The sequence below is a fragment of the Pimephales promelas genome, chromosome 4 (assembly GCF_988280905.1).
Source record: "Pimephales promelas chromosome 4, fPimPro1.hap1.1, whole genome shotgun sequence".
In the NCBI taxonomy this organism is placed as follows: domain Eukaryota; kingdom Metazoa; phylum Chordata; class Actinopteri; order Cypriniformes; family Leuciscidae; genus Pimephales; species Pimephales promelas.
In genome coordinates, this window is record NC_142772.1 from 34,805,048 (window position 1) to 34,827,990 (window position 22,943).

General features: G+C 37.8%; 2 protein-coding genes across 2 annotated transcripts in view; both read right to left on the reverse strand.

The window, feature by feature from the left end:
- The window catches only part of dnah10 (dynein axonemal heavy chain 10), a 33,608-nt gene extending 16,764 nt beyond the window's left edge, over positions 1 to 16,844 (reverse strand). The window contains exons 1-41 of the mRNA XM_089130347.1: positions 16,453 to 16,844; positions 16,138 to 16,248; positions 15,917 to 16,032; positions 15,702 to 15,807; positions 15,508 to 15,623; positions 15,233 to 15,428; positions 14,779 to 14,936; positions 14,444 to 14,674; positions 13,887 to 14,077; positions 13,145 to 13,343; positions 12,846 to 13,040; positions 12,585 to 12,755; positions 12,303 to 12,479; positions 11,298 to 11,471; positions 10,974 to 11,140; positions 10,699 to 10,850; positions 9,792 to 9,956; positions 9,465 to 9,672; positions 9,218 to 9,374; positions 7,489 to 7,968; positions 7,238 to 7,396; positions 6,545 to 6,661; positions 6,236 to 6,338; positions 5,971 to 6,149; positions 5,664 to 5,875; positions 5,184 to 5,340; positions 4,471 to 4,704; positions 4,256 to 4,378; positions 3,940 to 4,173; positions 3,092 to 3,315; positions 2,731 to 3,000; positions 2,455 to 2,638; positions 2,237 to 2,371; positions 1,828 to 1,980; positions 1,524 to 1,712; positions 1,189 to 1,335; positions 905 to 1,096; positions 706 to 824; positions 421 to 579; positions 206 to 341; positions 5 to 127 (exon numbers count right to left, since the gene is read on the reverse strand). Coding sequence (XP_088986473.1) covers positions 5 to 127; positions 206 to 341; positions 421 to 579; positions 706 to 824; positions 905 to 1,096; positions 1,189 to 1,335; positions 1,524 to 1,712; positions 1,828 to 1,980; positions 2,237 to 2,371; positions 2,455 to 2,638; positions 2,731 to 3,000; positions 3,092 to 3,315; positions 3,940 to 4,173; positions 4,256 to 4,378; positions 4,471 to 4,704; positions 5,184 to 5,340; positions 5,664 to 5,875; positions 5,971 to 6,149; positions 6,236 to 6,338; positions 6,545 to 6,661; positions 7,238 to 7,396; positions 7,489 to 7,968; positions 9,218 to 9,374; positions 9,465 to 9,672; positions 9,792 to 9,956; positions 10,699 to 10,850; positions 10,974 to 11,140; positions 11,298 to 11,471; positions 12,303 to 12,479; positions 12,585 to 12,755; positions 12,846 to 13,040; positions 13,145 to 13,343; positions 13,887 to 14,077; positions 14,444 to 14,674; positions 14,779 to 14,936; positions 15,233 to 15,428; positions 15,508 to 15,623; positions 15,702 to 15,807; positions 15,917 to 16,032; positions 16,138 to 16,248; positions 16,453 to 16,678 — 7,245 coding nt within the window. The 5' untranslated portion in view covers positions 16,679 to 16,844. The remainder of the gene's footprint in view (positions 1 to 4; positions 128 to 205; positions 342 to 420; positions 580 to 705; positions 825 to 904; positions 1,097 to 1,188; positions 1,336 to 1,523; positions 1,713 to 1,827; positions 1,981 to 2,236; positions 2,372 to 2,454; positions 2,639 to 2,730; positions 3,001 to 3,091; positions 3,316 to 3,939; positions 4,174 to 4,255; positions 4,379 to 4,470; positions 4,705 to 5,183; positions 5,341 to 5,663; positions 5,876 to 5,970; positions 6,150 to 6,235; positions 6,339 to 6,544; positions 6,662 to 7,237; positions 7,397 to 7,488; positions 7,969 to 9,217; positions 9,375 to 9,464; positions 9,673 to 9,791; positions 9,957 to 10,698; positions 10,851 to 10,973; positions 11,141 to 11,297; positions 11,472 to 12,302; positions 12,480 to 12,584; positions 12,756 to 12,845; positions 13,041 to 13,144; positions 13,344 to 13,886; positions 14,078 to 14,443; positions 14,675 to 14,778; positions 14,937 to 15,232; positions 15,429 to 15,507; positions 15,624 to 15,701; positions 15,808 to 15,916; positions 16,033 to 16,137; positions 16,249 to 16,452) is intronic.
- A 581-nt stretch (positions 16,845 to 17,425) lies between these two features.
- On the reverse strand, positions 17,426 to 20,976 carry vamp5 (vesicle-associated membrane protein 5). The gene is made up of 3 exons (XM_039659656.2): positions 20,771 to 20,976; positions 18,777 to 18,920; positions 17,426 to 18,099 (listed from the first exon to the last, which is right to left on the reverse strand). The coding sequence occupies exons 1-3, from the start codon at positions 20,774 to 20,776 to the stop codon at positions 17,899 to 17,901; spliced, it is 351 nt and encodes a 116-aa protein (XP_039515590.2). The 5' UTR covers positions 20,777 to 20,976; the 3' UTR covers positions 17,426 to 17,898.
- Positions 20,977 to 22,943: the final 1,967 nt, after the last annotated feature.

Here is a 22,943-nt window from a genome sequence, read left to right on the forward strand (position 1 = left end):
TTACTTTGGGGGCTCTACTGTTGACCCATTTTTCCCAGAAGGGAAGGTAGCGAAGGTTTTTGGGGTCCACAAACACCATTCCACAACGCGATACGGTAGCAGGGGAGGCATACTGCAGATCTCCAACCTAAAACACATCACTTTTGTTCGCCAAGTCTACAACAGTTACACTGAATTCCAGTGAAATGAAGAGGTTGCATGATACCTCAAAGAGCAGAGCACAGTAGTTCTGTAGACGAATTCTCTCTCCATTAGCCAGCGTGAGAAGCCTGTTATCATCCATGACTGAATTCATGTTCTCCACCCATAGAGCGTCTACATCTCCATCGAAGAGGATGTACCTGTGAAGCAAACACAAATTAATTCTGTTCTGTTTCATGCCTTTGATAGATGTAGAAGAATTTTAAGCTATGATTTCACCTCCTTTCTTTTTTGTCTGTAGGTTTATTGATGTCACGGAATATGTTAGACAGAATCCCATCAGTCCAATCTCGTGTGACCGGGTCCAGGATCCCATATAGCTCAATCACACTCATCGCTTTAGGGTTCAGGCTGTACATTTTGGTCAGCAGGCCCAACCTACAGATACAATTTAACACTTATGTGTATATGCCTGAGAGAACAATTTGTTTATGAACATCTAGCAGAATTTCTACATAAAATGTCATTGTATGAATATATTGTTATTTATGTGTGGACAAAGACCTGGTCTGTGATTGGCAGAGTGTGTTGATCACCACAGATTTCCCTCCTCCTGTCGGTCCAACCACCATGGTTGTGTGTCTGGTCATCATGGTCTCATACATTTGCACCACTTTGTCCACCTACATTCACAAATTAGTCATGAATCACTATGCTGAATAATTACAATCCTTTTAAAAGGAGTTTTGAAGGGATGAATCACCTGGCTGGGGAGCATGATATACTCATTCTCCTGCAGGGTGCCCTCTACAGCGTCATTAAAGCTGGGGTAACGTACACGTGGGCAGTCGAGCCCAGGGAACAGATCTGAGATGAGGCCCAAAAACAGAGGAACATCCTCAAATACAAACTTGGGCAGGTTCATGTCTCTCAGAGCCCTCATCAAAACCACATCCTAATAGGGGTAAAGATATGAGAAAATTAGGAGTAAATTTGTGATGGCAGCTCATTAAGGTGTGTTGGAAGATGACGCAGAGAGATCAATACCTCACTGAGATCAGGTGAACCTCTCTTCAGCTCCCCTGCCATTACTAACACAGACTTAAGTGCTCTAAGCCCAAAGTCATAGTGTGATTGTTTAGACAGCTGCTCTCGTGCTAGTTTGTACAGCACTGTCATCTTCTTTGCCAAAACCTGCAAGTAAACCATTTATGCAATTTTTTATTTGTATTTTGTTTGCCTATTCACATACGGCTCTCTGAAGATTATTGTTTAATGTTCATGTGAAACTCTTTGATTAAAAACAATTAAATAGTATAAATGATTCTCTTTTTAGTCTGATCCATTTAATCTACTGACAGCCCAGTCCTTATTTTCCCCACCTTGGCCAAAAGGAAGCCTTCAGAGAAAAGCATGATCTCACAGATCTGCTGCAGATCAGGCACGATGACTACCACTGGTCTGAATAAAGTTTTCACTGACTCGGGAAGTTCTGTGCGGCCAGCGTAACCAGGGTTCATCGTGATGAAGATTCCAACGCGTTTATCTAGACTGATTTCTTGACCTTCAAACTAAACAACACAAAAAAAATAACAAAAACACACAGTGGCTTAAATAATGACAACAATTTCAGTATTTGACTATCAGAGTGACTCTAGAAAATGTGACTTCCAGTTACAAACTTACTTGAAACCTCTTGAGGTCCAGCATGAGAGCGTTTCGGATTGTTTGGATCTGGGATGAGATGACAGACAGCACTGAGGCGTCAATGCGGTTGAACTCATCAAAACACCCCCAGGCTCCACACTGAGCTAAACCAGAGAGGATTTTACCCACAGCCTATACGACAGGAAAAACAAAATCTAAATTAATAGCATAAACTAAAAATTTTGGGCTCAAGAAGATGATTTTTTATTTATTTATTTTTTTCAGAATTTATTTCAGATTTCTGAAATATCATGTGCGCTGAAACTAAATTTTGAACAGAAGTGTATATCATATTGAAATACATCATTTTAATAATTTTGTTGAACAAAACATGTCACCCTGCAAAGCAATAATCTCTCAGTAGAGTTTTGAGTCTGCAGTCTCTTACCATGTAGTCCATGCCCTCTCCACAGTTGGTGACCACACACAAAAGCCCCAAGGCTTTTGCCAGATCTTTAGTGGATTCAGTTTTCCCTGTACCTGCAGGCCCGGCTGGTGCTCCGCCCAGGAACATAGACAAGGCCTGAGAGCATCATACGACATATTAATAAGATGTGTACAATAAAACAGGCCATTTAGGAAAGGACAACTGGGTAAACTGAATACCTGGGTAAGTGTGAGATAGATGCGGTCAGTCAGGGGAGTAATGACCAGCCGGCCGTTCAACCCCATGTACTCGTAGCCGTAAGAGAACTGAGCACTGCACTGCCGCACAAACAGCTCATCGGGCTCTTTAACCCAGTAGAATCTCAACTGACTCTCCCATTCAAACTCACTGGCATCTGTGATACTGCCCACAGAATAAGTGTGCATTAGGATGGAAAAATTCAACCAATTCTCAACGTTACAACCTCTTTTGAGGTGACAGTTTTCATATCTTACCTATCTCTGACAAAAGCATCCACAATGTCCCTAGCATGGACATCAATGATGAGGACAGTGTTGATTTTCCGTCTGTCATTCTTATTTAAAGGTTGCGTGATGCGTCTCACCAAGTCATTGATCTGCTGGTGCATTTTCTTTGCATACTGTTTCAATGCCTGCTTTTCGCCATGATACATCCTTTTGAAGACGTCTTCCACCTCCCAGGTCCACCACACTTGGTTTGCTGCCAGCACCACCATGCCCTGGTAGTCAAACATCCAGTCAACCCTGATGGAAACGCAGGCAGCCATATTATTAAATTCATATAAATTCAAATTAAACAGAAAAGCTCAATGAGATGGAGACTTAATGTCCTCACCTAGTCTTTTGGTGGCCGTAGAAGTAAATAGCCTCTTTGGTGATAAGTCTGTTGGTTCTCCTCATCTCCAGCAGCACTCCAGTCATCCAGTCCTCCACACGGCCCTCTGCAGGGACAGGTTGTTTGAGCTCCATCACCTCCCCCTCGGCAGACACCAGTGCCCTTGCCACCATCTCTCCATTCATTCCCGTATCAAAACGCAAAGCTGCAATGTTGTCATACATCTGTCGATGAGAAAAAAAACAAGGTGATTGATTCATTTATGGTCTGCACCTGTTATTTTTGATCAAGAATTCAGTTTATTTGAATGATTTTAATAGAAGGGTGAGGAAAGCTTATACAGTAGAGCAGGGGTTTTCAAACTGAGATTCAGGGACCCCTACAAGGGAGTGCTTTCCATTAAATCAATGTAAAAAAAAAAAAACTAATAACTAAATAAACAAATAATTTTTGAATTACAATAAATTGATTAAATAAATTTTGATTTATATAATTAAATAACTAACTAAATAAACAAGTAATAATTTTGATGTATTATTGTTAAAAAATGCATTTTGATTTAAATAATGCATAACAGTACAGCACTACCAGTACAGTGATAGAAAACACATTAATAATATCAATTCTTCCACAGTATACTTCCTTTATACTTAAAAATGAAATATATAACAGTCTTTTATATTTTAGGATGCAGCAGAGTACAAGTAACCAAATAAAAGCAGGTTGCACATGAAGCATTTAAACATGCATGTGAATCATTCACAATAAGATCAATAACATGCATAAAAAAACTGAATTTAGAAAACAAAAAAACTTTCCTTTCTTCCCTTTTCAGCACCTAAAATTACCTTGATCATGTGCTCCTGCACACAAGTAGGCTCACTGCTCCCCAAAATACTGAGCAGCTCATCGTCAGAAATGAAGAAAAAGCGTGGGAAAGCATTTCGCTTGGAATCGAGGTAATCGTTCAGACTCTTTTGACACCTCTCCAAACCGTCGCTTAGGTTCTGCAGGTCAGCCAGACGATTTGGAACCAGACAGCATCTCTTAATCCCAGGGTCCTTCACTGTGTCGGTCATTATCTGGTGATATCCATCAGAGGATAAAGGATTTACATTCTTCACAAAAAACACATTTTCATATTAGTCGTGGTGCAGAATTTACCTTTTTGAACATTTTGTCAATATTTTCAAATTTTTTGGCTTCCTCAGGTAGCTGTGAGCTAATGTCACCTCCAATGAAGATGCTTTCCAGGTACATCCATTTTTGCTGCACTAACATCCATACCTAGACATTTGAGAACAATAGTAAAGAAACGTGAACATGAGTCAGTGTGATTTTCATGTCGTTGATTGTTGATATTGTTGGTTTCCATTGACCTCAATAATCTCACTAATCAGTGATAGATTCTTCTCCCACTGCTGCACGGTGACCAGGAAGGGACCTACAAAGTGGCTGCCTGCCATACTCTGCAGGTTCATGGCATCATCATCCAAGTGCTGGAGAATCTCATCCACAGCACCAAGAATGAAACCATGCTCCTGTGTGCCTTTTAAGAACCGCTGGATATTGAACTTCATATTCCCCCATGTTTCCTCCACTTCTTTTACTCCCTTCAAAAATGCAAACAAACACACTCTGTAATCTAGTATGACAATCATTTAAGGAAACTTGCCACAATCTCATTAAACAGTTCAAATCAGTCTTTCTTGGGATTTTTTATCATCAACATCATTTACTCATGCTCTTCCAAGTCTGATGCATTTGTTTCTTCTGTGAAACATAGAAGACATTTCGTAGAATGTTGGCAACCAAACAGTTTAAGTTTTCATTGACTTTAATTGTATGGACAAAAATTCAATGGAACCCAATGTGAACCGAAACTGTTTGGTTACCAACACTTTTCTTTCTATACCATCTATACTACCTTATGTTCCACAGAAGTCAGAAAAGCGTGCAGGTTTGGAAAGACATGAGTAATTGATTGCAGGATGTTTATTTTGGGTGAACTTTCCCTGTAACTCTAATGCTGGAATTTTCATAACTAATATAAGAAGTGTAGTTGAATTTCATTTTTGATGAGATTTCTAACCGTCTCGATGCCAAGCTCCTTTACAGCTGAGGTGACAATGTCACTGATGACGGTCCCATACTTGTGCAGTTCCATGGAGAACATGTTCTCCAGAGTGAAGGTGTTTGGATTCATCTCAAAGCTAGTGCCTGTCCTCTCCATTAGGCCCTTCCAGTGCCTGCAGCAACCAAGTGAGCACTTGAGTCTCATGTGGCATAAATTATATCCAAACAGCTTGTGACCTTAGATTAAGCTTCCTTTTTAAAGATCACACTATTCACTTAATCATATTTACTAGCTGTGTATAAAGTCAGAGATATATTACTTTATGTTAAAACATTATAAAACAGAATTTTAAAAGCATTAGAAAAGCACAAAGCGGAGGTTGTGATGGCTCAGTGGATAAGACACATGAATTTGGTGTGAGATACCCGGGTTTCAATCCTCTGCGAGACACCAATGTGTCCCAGAGCAAGACACTTAACCCCTAGTTGCTTTTACCTGTCTCTGAGAGCCTTATTTTTTAGGTCCAACAGAAGAGGGAGTGACTCTTTGAATTCTTTCATGCGGCCCTCCAGGAAGAAAGATACAGGAAGAGCTCTCACATCCTTCGGGAGCTTCCGCAAGCTCTTGATATGCCCTTCTATACCGTCCTGAAGGACCTTTATGTCCAGATTTACCCAAAGGGTCTGTGACCACTCCGTCTTAGCTACCTGAGGAATATACACACACCTGTGTCACATCTGGTCAGAAAATGTGATCAACATAGTAATAAGTAAAGGTTTGTGCAATGAATTGACGTTCTAACTTTCTGGCTCTTATAAATCTCATAGATCTGTCTCAGGCCCCTCATCTCCTTCTGTACATTGAGAAGCTCTGGGTACATAGTGATGGGCAGGTTGAACAATTTCTCTGCTTTAGCCAGTTCCTGACGGCTTGCCTCTATCCTAGCCAACTCCGTCTCATAGGTATCCATGATCTCTAAACCTATAAGAGTAAACAATGATGATATAATACCAGGTGGGTAAGATATGAAAACAAAACACATCAGGATAGAGTCCTGGTGCTCTTGCCTTTCTCTAGATCATCTCCCACTGCTCCAGGACCATGCATGTTGAAGCTCTCTGCAAATATGGAGATCTCCTGTTTATACTCCTCAATCTGATTCAGAGTGATCTGAGAGAGAGAGAGAATTGAAAGTGAATTCAGTGAATTTCAACATTAAGAAACCTAAGATCAGGGGCCAGTTGCATAGTTATCTACCTTTTTGTGTAACTGACTTAAAAATGTTATGACCAATCTAGTAAGACTAAGTCTAAGCAGTGTGTACAAACTGCAGCCAACCAGCAAATTAAGCCTTACTGGTAAATGCTTAGTACTACCTCTGCAAAAGTCTTCTTTACTTTTCCCAAACTGCGGTCAACCCTTCTAGACTCTTTAAAAAGTTCACTCCACAGATTGCAGATGTTTGCAGACAGTTGCACCTCCTCCTCTGAAGTCTTCAGAACAAAATAATTGTAAAGCAGATCAATAAACAAAGGAATGATCACAAAACGTTTTAGTGCATATGCAATATTTGACATGTACACTAACAATGGTTTAGGTTAAGTGAAATTGTTCTTTTTTTGTGTGAAAGAAATTAGTACTTTTATTCACCAAGGACACATTAAAGTAATAAAAAAGTCACAGTTATAACACTTATTAAATATTTAAATAAATTTAAATATCTTTCTATTCATCAAAGGATCATGAAAAGAGTATCACTGTTTCCACAGAAATATTAAGCAGCACAACTGTTTTCAACAGAGATAATAAGAATTATTAGAAATATTGAGAAATATTTATAATTTAACATCACAGGAATAAATACATCTCAAATTATAGAAAAGTTATTTTTAAATTGTAATAATATTTCATAATATAAAGGTTTTTTTTTTACTGTATTTTTGACCAAATAAAAGCAACATTGGTGAGAATAAGTAACTTCACCAGCACATTTTATCATCTTTCATTATAACAAATTGGTTTAGACTAAATGGTTTATGTACTGTTGCTCTACCGTCTGATACACTCACCTCCACATTGTACATGCTCAGAGTTCTGTATCTCTCTTGAATATCATCGATTCTCATCTCCACTGAGAGAGACATATCTCTAATGTCTGTGATGGTGCCCAGAACAAATTTCAGGTTCTCCAAGGTATTGGGGTTCCTCTTCAAATGATCTGACAATTTCTGTTCACAGTAAACTCATTCTATAAGTACAAACTGTCTCAAAATCTCAACATTTCACTTACACGATTCTTAGATGAAGATGTTGTTCTCACCAACAGTTCATTGCGCAGGTTGAAAAGCTCCTCTCGGGCCGAGTCATTGAGTAGCCTGCCCAGAGAAGTGACCCACGCTTGTGCGTTCTCCTGGATGGCACGGGCTAGAGGCTCCAGGTTCAGCCTGATTATGTGCTCATGCTTCATCAAGGGCTGCTTTGCCACTTCATTGCTGATCTTGACATAGAACTGAAACTTCTCATCATACATCACACATGAGGGCTTCTTAGCTGCAAACTTCTCCATGACAATAGCCTTGTCGAGTTTCCAGAGAGAGCGGTAGCTCATCCATGTTTTGAGGTAGACGCTGGTTCCATTAAGGAGACGCTGCATTGTCTGGGAGACGGCAGTGGCCTGCTCATTTATCAGTGGAAGCTGGCAAATGTCGTTGTAAAAAGAGAAGACGAATGTTTTTTCTTCACCATCCACATACTGTGGAGGGCATTGGATGCAACTGCCGTGCATCCAACGAACAAACCGCTAGAAGGATACAAACAGGGGGAAGGGTGACCTGAGTGACCAAATATCTACTTTACACTAAAACTGCTATAAAATTGCTAAATTCTTTGCTTCTAATTGCTATCCTTATTTTCTTATCTTTATATCTTTATACCTTATATAGTCTTTATATTTGATAAAGTTTGCATTATCCTGTTTAACTGTAAAGTTGCTTTGAAACAATCTACTATGTTTATAACATGCTAAATAACCTTTATTTAGCATGTTATAAACAATATAGATTATTTTCAAAGGGTTAAGGCCATTGCACACCGAGTACGAAATATTCGTATGCGTATTTTCGTGTTCGTCAGCCTAAAAATTCGTCACGCATAGAAACCTTGCACACCGAGTCCGTTGCGTATTTCTTAAACCTTTGCGGGAAAAAACGCAAAAATACCAAATGGATTCGTCAAGCAGTGAGGATGATTTTTGCCCTCTCTCTTATTGAAAAGAGAAGAAAGAGAAAATATTACGTCCATCCAATCCTGAAATTGCGCCGAGAGGAAGTCGAGTTCCTTATCAAGGAGTTGCGAATTTATCCTGAGCGATTCAAAATTTACCTCAGAATGTCAGTGGGACAGTTTGATGCTTTGCTAGCGATCCTGGAGCCACATATTAAAAACAAGACCACCAATTTCCGTGAACCAATCGATTCTGAACGGAGACTGGCAGTGTGTCAGTCTGAAATGGACCAGGTATGGACACACACACGGACAAACACACACCCGCGCGCGGCCCGTTGGAAGCGCTGGGCAGACAGAACAGCTAGGCTGTTATTGTGTATATTGTGCCCAAATAATACATTAGTTATCGAATAGGCTGCTCAATCACACCTTATTCGATCCTAAATTTCAATCTGATTGAAAGGGGGGGGTTTATTAATTTCATAATCCAATATAGAGAAGAGAACATAAACACTTGATCGAATTGAAAACCGAAACTGAAAGCACGGCGCATATGTGCAATGATTTGAGGACGAGCTCCCTCCGGCCCTGAATTGTCAAAAGACCTCTCAAAATGCTGGCTCTGGATGCGAAAAACGCTGAAAATCGAACCCGATCCGATTAATTTTATGACGGACGAAAGTTTCGGAGGCGGTGTGCAAGCGTGATTGACATAACGTGAGGTCGAATTTTTTTTTTAACGTGCGAAAATTTCGGATGCGAATTTCGGACTCGGTGTGCAATGGCCTTTAGACTTGTCTTGACTTATGTAGCCGTCAACATACCTTGGTGCTCTCCACACAGTCAGCGACACACTGTCTAATAAGCTTGTACACCTCACTGTTTTTGGGAAGCAAAGCAATCTCAGGAGCAGCTAGAATGGTGTCGATTTGAAAGAGTGGAGTAGTGCCCATCAGTGCATTGTTAAAAGCTTGAATATTCCTGAAAGGCAATTGTAATGGTAAGCATAAAAGAGCATTATACTTATGAGATCTATGTTAATGCATCTGAGAAATAATCAAATAAACCTACTGAAGCACCATCTTGGTAAGTGAGTCAAAGATCTTGTGCTCCCAGTAAGCGTAGAACTGAGCCATGCGCTTGGCTTTGCCAGAGCTGGTTCCCATGATCAGACTTTCCATCTTGGTGAGGAGAGGACTGATGGCTGCATACTTATTCACCAGCAGGTTCACCACCTTTGCCCTCTCACTCTCAATAAAATCACAGAACTCTTTTATTCCTGGAACAACAGGCAGAAAACACCTTAACACATTGCCACTTTGTACCTGATGTGTTTGCTTGTTTGGAGTTATTAAGAGTAATCTAGTCGTTGCAAATACAGCCAATAACATTCTTAACCTGGTAGGTGTCCAGCTTTATCTGCCGTTGGGAACTTGAAAAGGTTTGCAGATTCAATGGATTTAAGTTTATCGTCAATGTCTTGTTCATTCTTCTGAATTTGGTTCACCAATGACTCAAATTTAGAAGTTGCCTGATTTCCACGATGGATGATTTGTGGTATACCTGTTAAATGAAGTTAAATTAAAAAAATGACATTTAAGAACTTTTAGCAGACAAGATCTCATTTTTACATGGTACCCAGCACTCGAAATATAATTTTTAGGCCTAAATGTCAGATTTATTGCATATTGCATATAAAATTTCCATCCATCTGTATTAGTATCAACATAGTTTAAACATATTAACTTAATATGATATCATATATATTTGAAACAGGTAAGATTTCTACTCACAGAATATCTTGGCATAGTTCTTTACAAACTATTACATATTTGATTTTATTTAAATAATGGTTTAGAATCAGCACAAATATGTTAATTGTGAAAAAAATTAAATGTATTCAGTAAGAACATGGATAAAAATATATGTCTAGCTGTGGAACAAGCAATATTCAGTTAGTTAAAATGTATGGGAGTGAAACAAATTTGACTGAATGATGATAACCATATAAACTAGATAATTGTGTGTTTATTGTAACTATTCCGAAAATTTTGCCGGTTTCTTTCCTTATTCATTTATGACTGACAAATATGCGTCACTTTAAGTTTGCTAGTTTATTTTAACCCTGTAATCTGAATTTAGGGTTAGATTAGTGTTGGTTTGGGTTAGTTGCATGTAATTATTAATAATGTATAGTTATTATTACTGTAGTAACTACATGTAACAAGTTAAAAGAAAAAGTAACATTTTAACAAATTTTATATGCACTTTAAATACATAATTCTTAAATTTGTGTGCAACTTACCCAAGCAACTCCAGTTGACTCTTTTGCACCCAAAGCTTAGCACTCGCCTCAGATCCTGCACCTGATCAGCCATTAGTGAGAACTCAGCATCATTTAGATTATCCATCAGAGAGTGGTAATGATTTACTAATTTCTTCAGTTCAATTTTGTACCTGTATGCGTAACAGTAAATAGTAACAAAAGTGTCAAAACACACTTCAAGAGACATTTCGAGGAAGTCTTTTTAGGTAAAATGTCAGTAAATTAATTGTAGGAATTAATTATAGGCAGACTACCTGAGAAACCTGTCTTCCTGCAGAGCCACATTTTGTGCGTCAATTGGTAATATGATGCCCAAGTGATCCAGATGTTTGGTCTCAGATATGATCTCTTGCAGTTCAGGGGCAAAGTTCACAGAAAAGCGCACATCCTTTTCCACATCCCTCACTGAGCCCAGAGCAGTCTGCAATCACAGCCATATGCATACATAATAAAATTAATGTCATTTCAAAGCACTGGTTTAAGTACATAGTGGCTATGGAGTAGAGGGAAACTGAGATCAATTTTGACCATCTTTTCCTCACAGCTAACAGATAGGTTTCCCTGTCACTGCAACGTACGGGATTTGGCTGTATGAAGTCTTCATAGACAGTCCCAGCACTGTTGACCATTATCAGCAAATTTCTCTTCATGAGAACGGGCAAAGTCTGAGTAGTCTCTGCTTCCCAGCGGTTATAGAGCTCTATCTCATAGTCCCTCATACGGAAAGCCACCTCTTTGAATTTGGATTCCACCTGCAAAGGGAAAAAAAATAAAAAACAGCCAGGATATATTTATTCATATAAATGCAAATATGGGAGAGCACAAGCATTATGCAAAGAATCCCTAAGTTCAAATTTGTGAACTCTGATAAGTGTGGCAAATAGAGTATAGGAATGTGCAAAACTCACTTTTCAATTTTACTGCACATGCCTACATTTTTGTCAATGAATACAAGCAGATATTTTGTATGAACTCCCTTTTTATTTGATCTGCTCCAAGAAAGTGCACAAACATCACCCAACTTAAGTCTGAACACAGCAGACGCATGTAGACTCGCACACACACAAATTTTAAAAGTTTTTTATTACGCGCTTTTGTGTTTCGCCTCCCTCCGCCATTTTACACTAGCGCGAGTAGTGTGTATGTGACAAATGACATCAAAGAAACGTCAGTTGATCTATTAATGCAACGATTAGTTTCAACACCCCTAGTTTTGAGGGGACATTTATTTAAAAACTACACTGTTCCTACAGTGTTCTCGTGTTCAAAAACTGTCAAATTTTGTAAAACAGAATGCAGGAGTCTCGAACCTGAACTATTTTACTTAACACACATCTTAAAAAAAAAAAAATCATTAGTGGGACACTCAAAAAACAATGTAATGACATCCATATGAATATGTGTTGATGTATGGTTGCTGAAATATCATAACTATCATAATTTTAAAATATTTTCTTTTTTAATTATTATTATTTATTTACAAGCATTTGCATATAATTATGATTAATTTTTAAAATGTATTATTCATTCATATAGATACTAGTAACAAATCTTTTACTTAGTGACAATATGGGACAACTTACTACTTTGCCCTCCTCGCTGTTCATCAGGTCATGTGCCTTTCTGAAGCGTTTAATGGGGCACTTCATGCGCTCTAGCAGTAAACGCTCCCAAACAATGGCTCCTGCCACAGGAGGATGATTTTTATTCAAAGGTGGATTATCCTGGTGTTTCATAAATATGTCATTTAGAAGGTCCATCTAGGCAACAAACGACACAGCAAGAAATGCAATATTTGTATCACCACGACAACATTTAAAAATCCAACATGTCCTAGGTTTTTTAGTATGCAGGTCATGAGGCACCTCTTTGCAGTACTGAGCAAGAATATCATTAAACTTCTTCATCAACTGATTGTTGATGGCATCTCTAGAGCGGATGTGCTTGAATTTCAGCAGCAGGTCAAAGGCTGCAGATGAAGAACGCAGCGTCTTGAAGGAGTGATCAATGAAAGTGATAGCTTCCTTTTCAATGGCCTTAATAAAAACAGAGCATTTAATACACAAAAAATGTCACAAGAGGAAAACAAATGAACACTGACAATATAGTTGCTGCCAGATTTGTACCTGGACGGCAGTTTTAAAATCTTGGATGGTCATTTTCCAACTGCTCATTTTGCGGATGTCAAAAGGGTCAAAGGTAAGTTCCTCAACGGGTTCGACGAGGCAGTTTACACGGTGTAAAACATCATCTATTCGCTTTGGATCACCCGTCACTGCTTTTAACTCTGGTCCAAAGATAATGTAGAACTCGTCCAGAGTCTATCAGAGAAAATCAATTTGTGAGAAGGTAACTGTCTCTGAGGAAAAACGTCTTCATGTAAAGTTGATAGTATCTGAAATGTTCTTAATCTAATTTGGCAAACCTGCAAAATGTTATATAAGTCCTGGCAGACTGAAGCCATGTAGTCTGTCTTTTCAAACAGCTTTTTGCGATTGAATTCCCAGCGGGGATCACGGTCTGATTTCTCAATCAGTGCACGGACCTCAAAGTAACTGGCCTTCCACCGTTCCAAGACTTGCTTTCCATCCTGAACTTTGGCTTTGGCCACCACTCTCTTGTCTCTGCATTATATCAATGAATGTGGGAATTACAATCATAATAAATTAACATAAGGTAATATGGTAACACTTTACAACAAGGTTCATTAGTTAACATTAGTTAATGTATTTACTAACATGCACTAACCATGAGCAATACTTTTGTTACTGCATTTGTTCATCTTTGTTAATGTTAGTTCATGAAAATACAGCTGTTCATTGTTTGTTCATGTTAGTTCACGGTGCATTAACTAATGTTAACAAGATTTTAATCAAGTATTAGTAAATGTTGAAAATAACATTAACAAAGATTAACAAATGCTGTATATGTGCTATTCATTATTAGTTCATATTAACTAATGTAGTTAACTAATGTTAACTAACGAACCTTATTGTAAAGTGTTACCGGTAATATTATGTGGAACTTCTAAATTGATTAAACATTTAATAAAAAGTGTAAGCCTTATTTAGTTTTTTTCCGCATCAAACAAAAGTCACTTCAAATGCAACATTTTCATTTTTTTGTGCTGGCTTGTGGTTTGACTTTTACAGATTTTGCTTACTCACTTAAATAGAACACGGACATTTACGACTCTCGCAACCCGTTCAGATAGTTCCCAGGCAATACGTTCCATCAAAGATTCCAAACGCTCATCTATGCTGTAATGCCTGGATAATATCCAGATCAATCGCAGCCCGTTCATCAACTGAGGAATAGTGTCCAAGACCACTTTGAAATCCAGTCCTGTGACAAGGTTCTGTAAAAAATAAAACATTGATGAGAAACTATATATTTTTGAGCCACGATCCTCTGCTGGTGGGGGACCATGGAGAATTCTGAAATGATCTTATTTACTCACCCCCATGGCGTTCCAAAAGAGAAAAAATATTAACATACAGGTTCAGAACGATAAAGAGATTACTAAGTAATGATTTTGTTATTAGGATGCTTTGTTGTACTTGTAATTCTACTTGAAAACGGAAAATACTGATTCCCAAAACTAAATTTTTGAGACACTCATACTGATTTTTACTGTAAAGCTGCTAAAGTAATGAATAAACGTATTCCTATTCCTAGACCTATTCCTGTGTAGGGCAGCAACATAGAAATGGTCACTTCTCACCCTGAAGTGTCTCTCCATTGTGGTGAGGAATTGTACATTACTGGAAGACTCCTCATAGTATTTTCTAAGCTCAGATGTAGTCTTTTCCAGCTCCTGCATTATGAATGAGTCAGCATGGGTCATCACATCCAAAATCTTCTTCACCACTGGCAGGTTCAGCTGCTCACTCAAACTACTCAAGACTGCCAAACGTTCACGCCAGAACTCAATCTCTGCCAAAGGACCAGGTCCCTTCAGTAGTGAAAAAACAGTCAGTCAGTTAATCCTTTAAATGATCTGTTTAGGTTAGAGTAGAAAACGTCCATCTTGATTAATTCACTTGAAACATTACAAACCTGTGGTTGCTTAGCTTTCTGCTCTTCGATGACAATAGTGATTTGTGTGTGCCAATTCATCACACACTGCTCAAGTTTGTCCACCATCCCTGGATCAGACATGAGTGTCTCCACTTCTCCCTCCAAATCAAGATCTGGAATGTGAAATTTAAACTCACCTAAAACACAGAGATCAAAATGTTAAGCAGTGTTTTCAACATTGATAATAATAAGAAATGTTTCTTGAGCACCAGATCAACATATTAGAATGGTTTCTGAAGGAAAACACTGAAAACTGGATAATGGCTGCTGAAAATTCAACCTTGCCATCACATGAATAAATGACATATTATATAATATAATGATATTATTTTAATTGTAATCTACATATTTCACAATTACATATTTTTGATTGTAAATTAAGCTTTGGTGAGCATAAGATACTTCTTTCAAAATGTTTTAAAAACTAGCATACCTTCAATCTGCAGTAAGGTTTGGTCTATGACCTGCAAGAATTTATGTGTGCTGTGGAGAAGATCGTCTCGGACCTCAAAAGCTCCACGGGATTCCGCAGGCTGCTGTTTCTCTTGAGAGTCTTGAGAGCCAGCAACACCATAATAGCCACCATCAGTGACCCTGAGCTGGTTCACTGAGAGAAGGGGAACATACACCTGCAAGGAAAGAGCTCAGTGTAGATAGTTCCATGGTATAATTAAAGATAAACGAAGAGTAAGAGGTTTAGTCACACACATGGTTGAGAAGCCCTCTAAGCATCATCAAGGGGTTGTCATTCATCATGCCAAACTCAATAAGTTTGGGCATCAAATTATTAGCTTCATGCATGTCCACAGGCTCAATGATGGTTTCTGGATTGAATAAAACATCAGATATATCAGTTAAATATGCAATTTTTGGGAGGCACAAATTGAGAGTACTCCCCCTACCTTTAGTGTTCCTCAGGAAGTAGAGGAAATTGTATTTCTCAAACCTCTTCGGGATATTGTTCACGTCCAAGTGAAGCTCTAGATGATACACAATCTGAACCTCAGTCTTGTGATTGGGGAAAAATGTCAAAGCATCATAAAACAATAATAATAAATAATATTCAAGGTGTGTCATTCTCATAATAAATATTCTCATATAATAAATGAAGAACTACATTGGCAGGTGGTTTGTCCACAATTGTTTCCTCTGACAGGCCCTCAACTGCAAGATCCATACTGTCTTCTGGGTTTGAGGACTCCTGGTGATTTACTTTTTTAACTTTTCTTCTCTCTTCAGTCATGTGTGTGAGTAATGGAAAAAAGACAACAGCATCTTAACTTAGTTTGATGAATTTCTTTCTGATCATATTAATGAGGACTGAGGAAGCGGACTCACTTTCATTAGGGGTTTTCTCTCTATTTGAGAGGAGTGTCTCTTCAGACAAAACAGATAAACTTCTCTCCGAGTCATTCTCCGTGCCTTCTACCGGTTCTTGGTGTGTATGGACTGGGAAATGAAGTATCATTAAACACGTAAATTAATGGATACCGTTTTTTTTTTTTAAATAGTAGGCTACAAGCTTAGTACACAAAATGATAACTGATTTTTAAACTTAAAATTGCAAGCAGTGCACGCGCTTGGAGAAACTGTAACGTTACTGCGATGGTAAACAGATACGTTAGGCATAGTTCAGTTGAAATATAAACGTACCAACAGGAATTTCCACTTCAACCTCTTCTTCTTGTATATTCTTGAAGAAAAAAAGCGTTGATGGCGCCTCTTCCTCTGTGACTATGTTTAAAAAGCTTATGATTTTTTGCTCTTCCTCTCCATCACCGCGACTGAGTAACTCCTCAAAACTGCCTGAATCAGGCAAATCAAACAGCACACACACTGCGTTTTTAATCCACTCCACTCGAGGGTCATGGTGAGCCATTCTTAGTTGTTTGGATGAGAATAACTACATAATAAAGTTTGAAATGTGCATGAGAAGACTGTTGAGACTGTCGCGACTCGCAACCGAAAATGCCCTCTGGTTTTAGTTGACGTTGTTATAACAACGAACAGGCACTGCTGGGTTAGTTGCCAGATCACAATTCACAACAAGTGCGCTACAAATTTGAATAGTTCACCCATAAATTATCATTTTGTCATCATTTACTCACCCTTTACTTATTTCAAATCTGTATGAATTTTTTTTTTATTTTGCTAATCACAAAAGAAGAAGAATACGTAGCTGTGATGTTTTTGTGAACATTTTTTGTTTCTCATAATTCTAGGCTATGTCGTCTTGTAAAAAGTTGACTTTAATTGTGCACATTTAATAGTGCAAACGTTGGCCGGGTCACCCTGTCACTTTTACGTTTGCTTTTGATACCTTTGATACGTTCTTTGCTGCCCAATCTGCTCTTTTTACGTCAGTGTCTCAACCTTAAAATTTCCACCAGGTGGCGTTTTACCTTCTCGTTTTACAAACTCCAAATTTTATTAAACTCGATAAAAAAATGTATTAATTATAATGGTTATTTTAATTCCAATTTCTTATTTTGACTTCATGACGTCTTTGATGCATGTTACACGACACAAATGTGAACTCACATCAAGCCATTATAAAAGCTCTATAAGCATTACAATACAGAAATAAATATGACACATTGAGGAAATAAAAGAATAACAGACATGGTACATTTACACAAGAAACATTTATTTATTTACACATTTTGTATGTTTCCACATTCAAACAAATCCGATTAAACTCAACAGCTTTGTTTGTAAAGACATGATCAAATGGGTCAGATCAAGGGCTCAGATTTATCCAATTTGTTTTTCCAAAATATGGCTTGTCTGACAAAAATCCATGTAAAAGGTTCAAATGAATGCAGCATTCCCTATGTGTGTTACCATTTAAAAATGAAAGTGAAAGCAGAAAAGATGGTGACACCATGGTACCATTTTTGTATCACTCACCACATTTATTTTTAGCCTACTCTTGATAGACTCTTGGCACTCTTGATTGTGCATTTAGTGATTTATGAAACTTCACACTAGTTTAGGCTATTTTAACAAAAGTACTACAAACAAGATTTTCCAGGTGATATTCTGAGGCAATTTTAAACACAACTTCACACATCTTCTTGTCAGCTGGCCTGTCTTAATCTAGCCATCTCCTAGTGCTTCTGTTGATTGTGTGGCTGGGGGTGTTTTTTGACTGTCCTCTCTGCTAAAACTCATTGCCACAGCCACAATTATGCCAATAGCCACTGCAACAACAACTGCCACTATTATTACTTTGTACTTAATATTCTCCCAGCGCTTCTTCTGTTTCACTTTAGTCGCGGTCTTTGAGAATACTTTGCCCTGAAAACAAATAATACAACAATTTAAATAACTGAGTATGACCAAAATTATATTTTTTTAAAACATTTAAATATATGACAAAAAATACGTTTTTTTTTTTACATAAAAACTGACTTCAACATTTTGAAACAATAAAGGAGTCTTCATATTAAAAGCAAGAAAAGGAAAAATATGCAGTCTTTGTAAAGGGTTTGAATTGGTTTTTGTTTTCCTTACTTTAATTATAATCTTAGTTTGAACCAGTAACACCAACATTACACATTACACATTCTTGCATGAAACCAAAGTGAACTTGTTGCCTTACCACATGGCACATCCTGCATAAACAGCCTGCCATATTACACAAGTTTGTGTTCATTTCATAACTAAAGGAAATAGCTTTCTAAAATTAACATGGTAAACTAAAGTCAGGATGCAAATTGTAGACTCTTTTTTTCCGTACACCCCACTAATAATAGACTCCAATATGACATGCCTTGGCTTTCTCTATAAACACTTGAAATTCCGGAAACCCAGTTTATGGTCATCAGAGTCCTTGATGAGTAAAAAAACATGTTCATGGGACCATAGATTGAGTAAATAAGCATGTTTTTTTTGAAAAGCTGTTTTATGTGATGAATGAAATGATAGTTTATGTTGCTATTATTTAATAATTATCACACAAACTAAGGTTCCACCTGTTCTAGTAGTTGTTCCGCTCTGTTGTCCAGGTCCCCGAGTTTAACTGTTCGCTCGTCATTCTTCTTTAGGTTTTCCAGCATGATAACTTTAACTTCCTCCACATTCTCCTGGGCCTGACGGAGGCGGTTTTGCCCATTCTCCTGGTGACAGATGAAATGGTTTATTAAGAAACAAATATCCAATACAAATCATATATTAGCATCCATACATCTAGAGGTAATAGATGAAATTGAATGTCCCACTAGATATTTAACACAAGAGAAATGCATTCAATAAACCATTAAAAAGCAAAAAAAAAGTGGCAATGAAGACTTCCTGGACACCTCCCATCATTAATATCCTAAGAGTTCTGTTTACTTCAAGCACTGGGAATGAAATTCTGGAACAGTGTCTCTGCTCTCTCACAGTTTAACAAGGAAAAGCACAAGGGAGAGACAGACAAACTGCATTTCTAGAAGCCATCGCATCAAAACCCACAATGAGGCCTTTGTGAAAACAACATGACATAGGGCATTTATAGATTATTTGTGACCTTCCTGACATTAGCAGTCTCTACATTTGTATATCAGCTTATTCAGACTGTTGATTCCTCTCTTTGTGCTCAGAAGGATGCAAGTGACTTGAGGTCAAGGTTTAGTTGATGAGTGGAACATCACAGACGGGAAACTGTCGAGCAAAGATCAATGAAATGATTAATTTTACAGGAAACACCACTTATTTGTCATGCCATCTCACAAAAGAACCATGGACAATGGAACAGTGATCTCAAACGGTGTGTCACAGCTCAAAAGTGGGTTGCAGGGGAAAAAAAACAATGGTAAATTCAAATACTAAAAATGAAAATACTAAAAGGCAAATACTAAAAAGGTTTATCAACTTTTAAAAGGGAGGTGAAACACAATATTTTGTTGCTGATGCTGAAGTCTATAGCATCTTTTTTGGGTAATAAATATTAACAGCATGAAATAGATTTGTATCTACTAACAATAATAAACCAATGAATACACCTAAATGTTTGATTTTAATAATATTTGTATAATGTTATCATATTGTTTAAATTGTACGCGAAACAGTAAATAAATAAACAACTGTATATGAATTAAAAAATCTAAATGCAGGTGCTAAAGAAAAACACTAATAGACTTATGGATGACGATGTAAACAACCTCAAAAAATAAGATTTTAGTAAAATATACGGACGGACGGATGGGCAGGCAGACAGACAGACAGACAGACTGTTCATTTTAGACACCTCTAAAATGAACAGTAGAGCATGTTGAAAATCAGTGTATCTTCACTCATATTCAGAGAACTACAGGATACACATCTCTTTTTACATCCTTTCCTTGCCTTCTTCCTTCCTCTTTCATTGTGACTGTTATAATGAATATGGCATTTCCTTGAGACAAGGCAAAAATCCCCTCTTGTGTTCAAAATAAACACTTGTGATGTTGTCATTTCAAGCCACCTGAGATGAACCAACAATAAGGGTTAAAGACTTTCTGGATGACATTCAAATGACACTAATATGAAAAACAACAACAACAACAAAATAAGGTGGGCAGTTTCAGATTCAAACAGCTCATAAATAACTAAATGATAACGTTACTGTAAACCACAACCCGATTCGTATGAGCGCAATATGTGAATTTAGAGCTATAACGTTACATAGCCTGTCAAAAAAATCGCTTAGTAATCAAAATTTAATTTAATTTATAACACTTGCCCGATTTATCGTGGCATATAGGCCTAAGTTACACATAACGAACCAAACTAAACGTGTTTGGACCAAAACTTAAAATGTTTGCAGCGTTTACATCGAATTTGCATTTAACGTTATAACAAAGTTTTTGTTTGTTTATAGGTTGTTTATAACAATTTTCTTTTAAAAGTTATTGAGCCTTTACATTGCCATGCTTTTACTTGAATATCTAATCTAATACATAAACAGCGTAAGTGCGAAAACGAAACAAAAAGACAAACAACTTACTGTCATAGTTTTATTCTGTCGCTTTACCACAACGGAAACGGTCACCGAATATGCATCTGAATGAGACACGCTGAAGAGATAAAAATAAAACAAGATCGATATCTATAAAAATGAATGCGAGTGTTTTAGCAAATCGTCCAATCCAAGGCTTTAAAGTTCTGTCTTGCTGCTGTAAAGAACGCCTATTATCTACTGGGCGGGTAAATCAAACTGCGCAGCCGCAAGGCAGTCTGTGTATGTAAACGCCCCTCTCCTCCTGACTCGCTACACTGTAACTTGTGATATTGTTCTTGGTCATTTGCCAAATGTGCCCTTTAAAATTTAACAGTACTTGTATTGTAATGCCAGTACTTGCATAATGAATTCACAAAAAGTTCACACAAGTCAAGCTGCCACAAAAAGACGTGTCCGATTCGAAAACATCTTTATCAATCGATTCTTTTTAAAGAATCAGTTAAACCGATTCACAAACCAATCATAATCATAGACAGTAAAGATCATAATAGAAGACTTGTTACAGGGAATCTGATTCTGGAGGGAAAAGTGAGTTGCAGCTGGTGTAAGAAAAACAAAATAAAATCACAGCTGGGGGACAAAACTGGCTTGGGTGTAGGCCTACTTGCTCTTTTTTAACCATTTTTTTTTTTATCCAGTTAGAATGTATGGTCAAGTCACCTTTGTTTATAGAGAGTTTACAATACAGATTGTATCAAAGCAGGCTTCACAGAGATAACATTAAAATAATACAAGAAGTTTGTTTCTAGAAGAAAATTGCAATGTCCACCTTAATTAAGGCAGGTCATTACATGAATATTAAATGTCCCCAACTAAGCGAGCCAAAAGCCATGGCAACAGTGGCAAGGAACCAAAACTCCATCAGGAGACAGAATGGAGAATCCAGACTCAGTCGGGGGTCAGTTGTCCTCTGGCCAACAAAGGAACAGTGTATGATTGGGGCAGCATTAGATTGGATCGGACAGCATTTATCCATTTCATCTGTTTGGGAGACCAAGTAATCACCGGTATGGAGACGAGTTGGCACTTAAGGATGAGCTGGGATAGGTCCATATGGGGTCCCTCGGGATAAACAGAGAGACTAATGCTAGCATAGACCCCATCCTTCTTATGATGTACCAAGTACATCAGGATTTACGGGACATGTTCCCGGTTGCGGCTGATCTAAACTATGCAGGCTAATTTTGAATTAAGGAAGTCTATGTGTTATCAGTATGCTAGGCCAAAGAGATGTGTTTTTAGTCTAGATTTGAACTGACAGAGTGTGTCTGCTTCCCGGACAATGTTAGGATTATTGTTCCAGATATTTGGTGCTAAATAGGAAAAGGATATTCTAGGTATTATCAACTGGCCAGAATTCCAAGGTCGTAATAGGCGTGAAGGACTATACTGTGTTAAGAGCTCACTCACTAGGCTACTGGGGGAGCTAAAACATTAGTGATTTGTAATTAATCAGCAAAGTTTTAAAATGAATATGATGTTTAATAGGCAGCCAATACAGGGTTGACAGAATCGGGCTAATATTGTCGTACTTCCTGGTTCTGGTAAGAACTGCAGCTGCTGCATTTTGAACAAGCTGTAGTTTGTTTATTAGAATGCAATCCATTATTTACCTCCGGCTATGCCCATCCCTATACACATAAATCACATACATCACTTAGTCCTTGGCAATTGCAATATCTAAAACTTGCATTTTGTCCAAGGGGGTAATCCACCACCAGCCAGAAACTGAAGTCTCCCTTGGAGGCCGCCATTGGCTAACAAGCCTTTACCTGCTGTTAGCATTCCATTGACTCCCATTCATTTTGGCGTCACTTTGACAGCAAATAACTTTCCATCTGAGGCGTTTAAAGACATTTTGTCCATTGTTTATTTCTAAAGAAAGACGACAAAGTATAAAAGGCTCCATTAGCCTATCTTACGTTATGGCCCTGTATAAGCAGTTTTTGTAAAAACGGGGTAACGATTGCGTCATAACGCAACACACATAACGACTCTGTCGCACAGTAGAGAAATGTGTTTGTGTAATATTTCTTTTTATATGTGAAGACTTTTGTTGCTTATTCTATTACTGAGCTTTTTCCTCCCAAAAATTGAGTTTAAAGATCAAGTAGACTAAGTGACGTTTTTTAGAAAATCCAAGAAATTATCCATTTTA